Raw genomic sequence first — 11,744 nt, 5'->3', positions numbered from 1 at the left:
ACACACAAACAACACTCCGTGCACTCACACCCACAATAGGGAAAGATGCACCCATGAGGGCACATTTCTAACTCCGGTCATTGGTGCATAGCCTTAAGAATCTAGACAAACGTATGCATTCTTGCCCCACAATCTCTAGATTCTGAATATTCTAAAGTGGCCCTCCACAGAGCCTGCGGACATACTTGTAACACTGAATTTATAACCTGCGCCCTCTTATGCAGTCAGTCTTCAGCTATCTGAATTTCAGAGCTGCGTGTCTCTTCCAAAGCGGCACTCAGACGAGAGCGTTCACAATCGCTGTCAATAATCTCTAAGCACTCTAACCCTTCATGCGGGGGAGTCGGGGGGGGCAGCGATACAATATGGAGCGAGTTTTACACCTTAAATCTTTAAGTTATGAAAAGACATGCTAAAATGGAAGTCTGGCACTTACAATGAAGGAAGCACACACTACATGTTACAAATGAACAGTCAGGGCAGCCGACGTAATATGCAAGAAACTCATTGTCGGCTGGTCTTTTTCTTGGAACTTTTTCAGTGTTGCATTGTAATTTCCTCTCCCTGTCAGGAGGAAGCCACAGCACCTCAGCAAAAACTAATGTTAAGAGACAAGGAACTGTGACAGGTCAAAAGCCTCTGTCGTCACACCAAAGGCCCCCCTTGAAATACTCAATCCTGTCCACACCACCTTCATGTGTAGGTCGCTGTCATTTTTTAAGCCGCCCCTTATCCTTATTCTCTTGCAACGCGCCCCGATGGTCTGGATAAATCGATGTATCGTGTACCCGCGATTCCCCATCTGCATGGTCCTCGTACGCTCCAGTGCAGCCTTCCTCAGCTTCCCAAACATTGAACACAGCAGTAATGAGGATGCATTGTAGCGCACAGCTGACCAGCTAGAGCTGGATTTTGGCAGAACACACTGACAACAAGTACTACTGGCCAAAAACTGCATGCGGCCCAACTTAAACTTCCAAGACGTCGTTTTGGTGGACCCTAGATTTAGTTGTCCTCCTTGTGGGCAGTCCCCTCCCCGATCCATGCCGCTGCTCCGCTTAGTTCTTCTGCTGGGGTCTGTTGACCTTTTTCACCCTGACGGCTGCGTCGCCTTGCATAGTTGTATGTCCTACACAGGCTGCTTGTGCGTATCATATGTGTGTGTAACCTCCCTGACCCTCATGGCTGCTCATCCTTGCCACTGCTTCATGTCCTGAGTGTCCCTGTGTGTTTCCGCGCCCTGGTGCTGCTCATAGTCGCTCAGGCACTCATGGCTGCTCATCCTTGCCACTGCTTCATGTCCTGAGTGTCCCTGTGTGTTTCCGCGCCCTGCTGCTGCTCATAGTCGCTCAGGCACTCATGGCTGCTCATCCTTGCCACTGCTTCATGTCCTGAGTTTCCCTGTGTGTTTCCGTGCCCTGTTGCTGCTTATAGTCGGTCAGGCACTCATGGTTGCTCAGCCTGGTCACTATCACATGGTTGTATTTACGCGCTAGTTTTGGTTTCTCTTCTGCATCTGTTAGACTGCCGCTGCTGCTAAGCCTTTGCCTGTATTTCTTTTCATTCAGGTTGGCTCTGTCTAGTTTGAATAAATACACCGAGGCAGTTACTTATTATACACGAGCCCTGGAGTTGGATCCAGACAATGAAACCTATAAGTCCAACTTGAAGATAGCGGAGCTGAAGATGAAAGAGCTGCCAAGTCCCGTAAGTGGTCTTTGCCCATGGAAGTTCCTACCGTTCCTTCTGTCCTGGACCTGTCTGCATCCCCACAAATTCCAGTCCATATTTTCTGTGATCTGCTTCTGGGCTTTCCTGCAGGGCACTGCTTAATTTGTAAATAATGAAGTACCAGGACCCTAGTCGACGAGGCCTCTGCAGCCTGTTCCACCCATGGCCCCTGCATTCACTGCCAGTGACAGTACCAGCACAACTACTAACCATCACACTGCTAAAAGTGTGACAGACTGTTCCATGCTCCTAAAGCTATAAAAAATACTTGGATGGCAGGTAGTCTTCATTTTTAATGTACACTAAATTAATAAACAACTGTTTTTGTGCTCCTCTCTAAATTATACAGACAATGCCACCCTGTTGCAGACTGTCATAAGCACCGGGGATTGACAATTAAGTGCCGTTGTCAAGCACCAGAAACCACTGGCTCAAATTATGCACTGCTGCAGGGTCCTGTAACTTTTACAGGCCGCTCTGCTCTCTGCCTTATGTGTAAGCCCCCCTCTGGCAAGTGATCCTTTGTCTCCTTTTTTCTGCCCAATGTCTGAATCCATTCCTGTCTCTTGAAATGAAATGCCAGCATTTGTAAAGCACACAGCTACCTCCGGAGAGGTCTCCCGGCGCTGGGGGCCGTCGGGAAGATTAAGCGAGCTATTGCCCAGAGTCACATGGTGCTGGGCTAACCTGCCACCGGCGCCGGAGATCGAACCGTGAACCCTGTGGTCCGGAATCAGGCACCCTGGCCACTGCGCCACTCCTCTTCCATATAACTGGTCTAGGGACCCTTCTTTCTGCCTGTGTCTGACCTGCCACCACTGTGCTGTGTCTGATTCAGACCTCTTTTTCTGTCTTGGGTTTGGCCGAAAACTCCATGTTCGAGGCATGTGAGCTGTAGATCACATGCTTTGCATAGCCCGCCATCTAGTGTTGGGTCCGGATGTTTGCACTTTAAAAAAAAAAAAAAAAATGTATTGTATTGATTGGGTTTTAGTCATAAAGACCAAAAGACAACAGACAGTCTAAACAACACATCTGTAAATGGTACAGGATGTAGTAATATACAGTCGCAACATATTACACAGAGCACATGCGTCCTGTTCACATATTAGTAGGATCGACAGCCATCAGATATAGCTATAAGCCCGCGGCACGAACATCTCCCACATATAGACACAAGTTAGCGTTGTTCAAAAAAGGGAAGCTCAGTACATGATCCATATCCCCAGTCCCACATACAAGATTCATCTCATATAACGCCACGAGTTTCCCCCACCCAACGGACAGTGAGCATAACAGTTATAGTGTTCTTCCCACATCAGTAGCCGCCACATCACCGTTGAGTTCAACTCCCAGCGGATAACCCAGCAGGAGCTATACGTCGCCTCATGTAGCGTTTTCAGTAGTGCGTTGTACGAGGTATTGTTTAAGGGGTCCCCATATGTCCTTGGGTCGAGATTTGCATGGTAACAATTCCGCATAAATGGCCTCTTGGTCTTGACTATAGATCAAGTCATCTAACCAGTCTTTGAACTTGGGGGCACGCCCCCTAGCCCATCTGCACGCCACACGATGTTTCCCGAACAATAGTACAAGTGTGACAAAGCGTGACAGGATCGTGGAAGACGTTCAGTATACCCCAGCAGCGCTAGAAGAGGTATACATTCAATAATATCGGATGTCATTTATGTGAATGCCCCAAAGACCTCCATCCAGTATTGCGAAACTCGCGGGCATTCCCACGCAAGGTGCAGAAAGCCGACCCCAGGGCTACCACAACGATCACAGTTATCGGTGTCTCTCAAATGGAGTCTATATAGCTTTGCGGGGGTACAATATATACGTATTGTATAACGAAAATGAATAATACGTAGTCTACAACTGGCGGAAATGTGTGCAACCTGCATACATCAGTACCTCCATTGCTCAAGCGTTAAATCAGTACCCAAGTCTGTAGACCAGTGTTGCATTGCGGCATGTGTAGGCTCTGGCTGCTGGAGACGGATATTATGATATAAGGCAGACACCATGTGCCCTGGACCAACAGCATCCAGCATGCGATGCAATGGTGCGGATGTTTGCACTTTGTTTTTGTTCAAAGAAGTCTTTTCCAGTCACGAGGTAGGTGACTCCTCCTTTCGGTGATAGTGCGCATGGGCATAAGCTCCATTGTTATTTTTTTTTTTTCCTGCCATCGGGTTCGGATGTGAATTGCTGCGCTCCAGTTCGGTACCGGTTCCCTTTGACGTACAATCCACTACCCTCGATGGTATTGTTTATCAATCGCGTTTCCCATTCTCCGCGTATCGTTTCAACTCAAAGATATTCGATCAGAAAACTCATGGAGGGCCGCTGGGCCTACCCGCGCCGGGTTCGCTAGCAATCGATGGAACGGACTCCATGTCCCGGGTATCGCGCTAAGCTTCCGCGCACCAACCTACACGAAGTGTACAACATCTGTTTGTCCCTGGAACACGACGAAAAAGACTGCGACACGTGCCGATCGTTTCGATCGAAGAAGACGCTTCGTGACCATCGGGTTCGACGCCACGAGATGCAATACCAAGGCGGCTCTATACCGGACATCTTCGGTGGAGATTCCGAACGAGAAAAAATACAAGCTCAAGGAGCCAAGGAAGAAGAACACATCTCCGTGTCCGAGGCGGACTTCAACATGGAAGAAGAGGAGCAAGTTACATTGGGTCAGTGTACCATGAGTACAGAAACACCCTTGGCCAACAAAACAAGACAAAACGGCTCCGGTCCTTCCCTTGCCTACGGGCCTAGGCCGGCACCGAGAAAAGTTTTCGAGCACCCCGCCTGTGGGCACGGCGCCAAAACACAAAAAGAATCCTTCCGGCTCGGGACAGAGTCTGCCCCGTGCTGGCGCCGAACCGAAATCCAAGCATGTCCTGATCAATGTTCCATCTTTGTCGAAGACTAAATCTTCGGCACCGAAGAGTTCGGAACCGAAACTTTTGACGCCGAAAACAACAAGATAGGATAAAAAAGACTCCGCCAAAAGAGCCTTGGTCCGATGTTCCACCTTCGGATCTGCAACAGAAAGAACTAGTTATTAACCCAGATACTGGACATATTTATGCCAAACTGTCTGAAAAAAGGAAACTGGGCCAACAGGATGAGCACCACATGCCCCTGAAGAAAAGAAATGTGGGTACTAACCTTCACCACCTTATTTTTCACTTCCTTCACCTCCTAATCCTTAATTACTCATCAAACCCACTAATTCACAACCACCAATATCACCTGACCCCCAGGATGATGGGGATGAGGATAGGCCACAAGATGTTGACCCATGGGAGGATTATGATACTGACCCACACACAGATACTGACCCTGACTTATACCCGTCCAGGCCATCACCACCTGATGACAATATAGGCCACTTGAGCTTCTTAACAGGGCTGCTCATTACCATGGGGTGTAACTACATAAGGAGGCTTTAGAGGAGGACTTCTTGTTTGAGACCCTAAGTTCCTCTCAAAAAACTACACATACACTGCCAATGCTTAAGGGAATGCTTAAACATGCAGATGAGGTTTTCAAAGATTCTGTAAGGGCAAGAATCATCACGCACAGGGTTGAAAAGAAATATAACCCAGGACCTACTGACCCTGCCTACATCAAGGGTCAGCTGCCCTTAGACTCTCTTGTGGTTTCTAATGCTCGCAAGAGAGCTAACTCCCAGACCACAGGTGAGGCCCCTCCTCCTGATATGGAATTCAAGTTAACTGATGCCTCTGGCAAAAGAGTAGCCTCACAAGCAGCTAATCACAGGCACATTGCTAATGCTCAGGCTTTTCTAGCCAGATATGATAGGGCTCATTACGATGAGCTAGAAAAACGTATGCAATTTCTGCCCTATGAGCATAAATCTAAGGCAAATTATCTTATCCATCAAGTGCGCCCTAGACGCAGCAGACACAGCAGCGCGCGCAGTAAACACCAGCGTACTGCTATGCAGACATGCATGGTTGAGAATTTCAGGGTTCAAACCTGAGGTACAGGTCTCCATTCTCAACCAGCCATTTGACAAGGAAACCTCTTTGGTCCAGCAGTTGACACCTCGCTGGATGAAGAAAGACACTGAGGTCGCAAAGTCCACGAGGTCTTTACAGTTACCTTCCAATAGGGGTTCCTTTCGGCGCTACTTTTACAGGGGTGGCTCCAAAAATAAGCTATAGAACCAGTCCCATTAAAATATCAAGGGGCCGGGGTAAACTCCCTGTACTTCTTGATTCCCAAGAAAGATGGCTCTCTCAGGCCTATACTAGACCTCAGAGAACTAAATCTATACATTCAGTTGGACCACATTCACATGGTCACACTCCGGCAAGTGCTCCCACTCCTTCAACAAGGCGACCTTCTGTCCACTCTGGACTTAAAGGACGCCAATTTTCATATCCAAATACATCCTGCTCACCGCAGGTACCTCAGGTTTGTAGCCGCAGGACAGCACTATCAGTTCAAGGTGCTCCCATTTGGAGTAACTACCGCACCCAGAGTTTTCACCAAGTGCCTGGCAGTAGTCGCAGCTCATCTTCGAAAACAACACATTCACGTCTTCCCATACTTGGACGACTGGCTCATAAAAGCCAGCTCGCAAGAAATCTGTCTCCGTCACACTCACAAAACAGTGCAGTTGCTTCACGATCTTGGATTCACAGTAAACCTGTCCAAATCCCATCTATAGCCATCCAACACACAGGTGTACCTGGGAGCCACAATACATACACAAAAGGCTTTGGCCTACCCCAATCTGGCCAGAATCTGCAGCACGCGGATTCTACTCTGTCAGTTTCAGCCTCAACGCTCATTGACATTAATAAAGCGAATCATTCACTAGCGCCCATTATCATATAAGGACGCTGTTTACCACTACAAATTTCCTTGATGGACAACTTTAATATTTTCTTGGAAACCAAATGTATATGTCACCAAACTGTCACCAATTTCTCTAGCTTCCATGTTCACTGGGGACACATTGCATTGTTGATTTTACACAATTGTTTTTGTAATATATTTATATAAACAACTATCATTTGTACTAAATATTGTGTTGTGTATATGGCTTTTCTCCTTTGGATATCGATCTAACCCTTATTTTTCATTGCGATTGCGCACACAAGTATTATTATCATACATATTGTTCCACAGGAACCATTGTTTCTGTTTATACTCAACACTCATTGCCAGCTCGAGTGTTCATGCAGTTACTAGGGATGATGGCGTCTTGCATCCTAATAGTCCCCTACGCAAGACTCCACAAGCGTCTCCTTCAGGAGTGCTTAGCACGTCAGTGGAACCGGGCTCAGGGTCTGTTATCAGATCTAGTGTTGGTGGACGGCCGCACCCATCGCTGTCCGCAGTGGTGGAATACAATAAAACCTTTCAAAAGGGCGGCCCTTCATCGTCCCGGTTCCACAGATAGTGCTAACAGCAGACGCATCGCTCACTGGTTGGGGAGTTCATCTCCAAACTCACACAATTCAGGGCATGTGGAGTCTGCAGCAAAAACAGCTTCACTTAAATCATTTAGAGCTTCTAGTGATATTTCTAGCTCTTAAAGTCTTTCAAGTTCATCTAGTAGGCAAAGCTGTCCTGATCTGTACAGACAAAATAACAGCAATGTACTACATAAAAAAACAGGGGGGGGGGACACTCTCCAGCTGTCACAACTAGCACAGACCATCTGGAGATGGACCATACCTCACAAAATGTCTCTCCTCGCAGAACACTTTCCAGGAGTAGACAATCAGATTGCAATTCTGCTCAGTCATCAACGACAACAGATCCACGAATGGGAACTCCATCCTTAAGTTCTACTCCCATTCTTTTAGATGTGGGGATTTCCAGACATAGATCTGTTCGCCACAAACCTAAACACAAAATGGCCACGCTTCGCATCCAGACATTTACATCCGTTTTCCAAGGGCAAGGCACTATGGATGAATCGGTCAGGGATATTTGCCTACGCTTTTCCACCTCTCCCACTCATTCAATTAGTGGTTCGGAAGCTCAGACCGGCATCCCTGACACTCATCCCAGCTGCTCCCACATGGGCCCGACAACCCAGGTTCACAACCCTGTTGGAGCTCTCTGTAGCTCCTCATCAAAAACTGCACCTCACTTCCAATCTTCTCACTCCGAGTGCCATGGAGACTTAAGACATCCAGATCCCAGTCATCTCAACCTTGTGATCTGGCACCTGAAATCTTAGAATGTGGCTTCCTAAATCTTCCACCAGACTGCATGAACATTGTCAAAGAGGCTAGACGTCCTATCACAAGAGCATGCTATGCAGCAAAGTGGGAGCGATTTGTAATGTACTGCAATGACAAATCAATCCGCTGGATGCTTCAGTTCAAACCATTCGCTATTTACTACACTTGCAGCGTTCCACCTTAGCATACTCTTCCATACGCTTACATCTTGCTGCAATAGCTGCATACCTACAGAACAGTCATCATCTGTCTCTCTTTAGAGTGCCTGTCATAAAAGCATGTATGGCGGGTCTTAAAAGAATCATTCCCCCCCTAAGACTTGCACCTGCTTCAGCGTGGAATCTCAGCATTGTCCTCACCAGACTGATAGGTCCACCTTTTGAGCCATTGCATGGATGTGAACTACAATTTCTCACTTGGAAGGTAGCTTTCCTCATAGCTATCACATCACTGAGGAGAGTGGGTGACCTTCAGGCACTAACCATAGAAGAACAATTTTTACAAGTACACCAAAACAAAGTGGTTCTCCGGACCAACCCTAAATTCCTACCAAAGGCCATTTCTGCCTTTCATATCAACCAATCTGTTGAGTTGCCTGTGTTCTTCCTTCAACCAGATTCTGTGACAGAATGTGCTTTGCACACTTTAGATGTGAAAAGAGCACTCCTTTACTATGTAGAAAGGACCAAACCTTTCCGCAACACAAAACAACCATTTGTCACTTTTGCTCCACCACGTGAAGGCAATCCTATATCAAAATCAGGTATTGCATGGTGGATAGTCAAGTACATTCAGACATGCTATGCAAAAGCAAGACGAACACTAACAATTCCCCCTAGAGCACACTCCACACGCAACCCAGGTGCTTCTATAGCATTCTTAGGGAATATACCCATAGATGATATCTGCAGAGCTCCAACATGGTCTACACCTCACACATTCACAAAACGTTATTGGGTAGATGTGTTAGCAGGACAGCAAGCTAGTGTGGGCCCAGCAGTTTTATGTACACTATTTCAGACGACTACAACAGCTACAGGCTAGCCACCGCTTTTGGAGATCACTGCTGTATAGTCTGTGCAAAGCATGTGATCTACAGCTCACATGCCTCGAACGGAAAATTCTGCTTACCAAGTATGCATCTGTTCTTGGCATGTAGAGCTGTAGATTCACATGCGCCCACCCACCTCATCGGGTACCTATATCTGTTGCAGTAATATCTTACTTAGATACATATTTACATGGACATATCGTTCTACTACTCTTACTAACTCCATTATCACCCTCTGCGGCAAACAATCTAACAATGGAGTCGATGCCCATGCGCACTATCACCGAAAGAGGAGTCACCTACCTCGTGACTGGAAAAGACTTCTTAGAAGAAAAACAAAGTGCAAACATCCGGACCCAACACTAGATGGCAGGCTTATGCAAAGCATGTGAATCTACAGCTCTGCCTGCCATACTGGGTAAGTATCATTTTTCTTTTGCAGATCTAGGCCACTTACCCTGACTTTACTTCCTTTGTCGGTGAGCTTTCTTCTGGCCACATAACTATCTTCTTCCTCTCGTTCTTGTGTGTGCTCTTACATTCTCTCCCATTTTCTCTCTCTGAACTTTTGTCTCTCTGATGCACACGTGTCCTGCTTCTGAGCTCTATGAATTGAAGCATGTGCCCTCTCTCATGAACCTCTGAGACTTTTTCATTCTCTTTTCAAGCTCTTATTCTCCGTTTTCTATCCTTTCTCTTCTAGTACACTAATTTCCTGTGACTAACCATTGCCTCTACCAAAGTTATTTCACATACACATGTTCCTATCAGTCTCATGGAGTTTCTGTGACTTTCGTTGTCATAGGGTGCTGCCCCACCAAGCTTCGACCTGGCCAGCTGGCTGAATAACCCCGGTTTTATGAGTATGGTGAGTGTATTTGTCACCCCACCCCCCTTTTATACCTGTCAGCTCAGTTGAATGTGTCCCGCCCTTACAATGATGGTGCTGAATGTTGTGACATAAGTTCCATTGTCTGTGATATAAAACTCAGGTCTATGACTCAATATTCATCTAGGAAGTTTTTTTGAAATGCCTTCTCTGACTTGAGCTCCCCAGAATTATCCCTGCTTCTATTGCATCTGCTTCTTTTGCAACCACATCATTTTTTGGAAGGTTTGTTATGTTGTGGGTATATCTTGCTGTCCGGTGTTTCCTTGAGAGCACTGTATAAAAGTTGAGTCCGCTCGTTCTTTGGGGGCATTTTGCAGCTGTCTATTGGGTTCCTTCTGTAAGTTTGCTCCCCTCTGAGTTTGCTGTTCCATTGTTTGACGGTTCCTCGGTTGACTCCATGAGTGTATTGCGTAACAGTTTGCTTTTCTTTGGGTGCATTGTTTAATACATGTCTGCTAGTTCCTTGGGTGTATTTTATAACCGTATGCTCTTTGTAACAGCGTTCATGTAACATGTTGCTGTTCTTTGTGGCACTGTGCTCTTCCCTGGATGTATGGTGTAACACTTTTCAGTTCTCTGAGTGCAGTGCCTAACACACTGTCTCGGTTCCATTGTGTCAACCTATTTCTATGGCTTATTTTATGTTCTTCAGTTGTTGTGATTATTTTTTGCAGAGTAATTGAAGCGTTTGTGGTCCTGGTAGTTCTTTTAGTTCTGAAGAATGTTTGCTGCTGTTGTCGCTTTTTGGTTTGTTGATATTACTTTGTGTTTCCTAGCGGCTGCTGTCTCTCTGGTGTGCGTGTTTATTCGTAAATTGAACTTGTTGGTTCTTTTAAGAGTAGGTTTGTTTCAGAACGTACTGCTTGGTCCTGTGGCGGGTACAGATTGCATCAGTCATTACTCGAGGGGGTTCTTTAGGGTGTGTTTGCTCTCATCATTGCTCTGCATCGGCATGCTGGTGTGGTTATTTATTCTACTCGTTCTTTTACTGTAATCTGGATGTCTTCTGCTGATTGCTGTCTCAGTGTGTTTTGATAGTTTCCATTTAAGGATTTGTGTGTAAAGCTTTGTCGTTTCTACACCTTTCTTTTTTCTGTTAGTTCCTGGTGTGTGTGTGTCTAGTCGGGAATATATGTGCTTACGTGCATGCTCTTTACTGTATGTTTTGTTTTGCACTAAGGTGTAACTTCCATTTACCATGATTGTGGTGTGTACTATGACAGATGTTGGTGATCATTGAACGTACTTTTCTTTGCAGGCCTCCAACTTAATGAACAATCCTCAAGTTCAGCAACTGTAAGTTTTGTTCCTGGAAGAACGCGCATTTTCTGTTCAGTATCTAATAGAGTTGCAAGCCTCTTGCAACTGATGTAGATTCTCATTCTTTTCCTGATTCTGAACTCTGGTGATTGTATCTGGAAAATTCAGTTGTTTTCGGTAATAGCTCTGCCATGAGTGTGTCTCCATGATGTTAATTAAACAGACTGAATAATGTTACTTACAGAATCACAGAGGGTCATCGTCTCCCCAGGTATCATAGAAGTCCAACACACAAGGCACCGTTTGTCTCTGCGTCCCCCTTACAGCAGAATATGTGCCAAAAGTATAAAAAGATGTTAGGAACACGTGGGTGCTTAAAACAAAGGGTATATGAATGAGATACAGAGAAGAAGTCGGTGGCAAGATATTGTTGGGTGAGGAACAGAATTGTTTCAACCTTGGACTCCCAAATGTAGGGACCTTGTGGCAAAACCTGTGTATTGAGCGGAGCAGTACATTAGCTGCACGTTTCTTCCAGGTCCACTGCCAAACAGGTGATGAGGAA

General features: G+C 46.1%; 1 protein-coding gene across 2 annotated transcripts in view; it reads left to right on the top strand.

The window, feature by feature from the left end:
- SGTA (small glutamine rich tetratricopeptide repeat co-chaperone alpha) overlaps window positions 1-11,744 on the top strand; it is a 151,035-nt gene that overhangs the window by 117,257 nt on the left and 22,034 nt on the right. For both annotated transcript variants that reach the window (XM_085638419.1, XM_085638418.1), the window contains exons 6-8: window positions 1,461-1,707; window positions 9,833-9,895; window positions 11,178-11,215. In XM_085638419.1, coding sequence (XP_085494545.1) covers window positions 1,461-1,707; window positions 9,833-9,895; window positions 11,178-11,215 — 348 coding nt within the window. The remainder of the gene's footprint in view (window positions 1-1,460; window positions 1,708-9,832; window positions 9,896-11,177; window positions 11,216-11,744) is intronic.

The sequence above is a fragment of the Triturus cristatus genome, chromosome 12 (genome assembly GCF_964204655.1).
Source record: "Triturus cristatus chromosome 12, aTriCri1.1, whole genome shotgun sequence".
Classification (NCBI taxonomy): Eukaryota; Metazoa; Chordata; class Amphibia; order Caudata; family Salamandridae; genus Triturus; species Triturus cristatus.
This window is presented reverse-complemented; position numbering and strand designations above follow the sequence as displayed.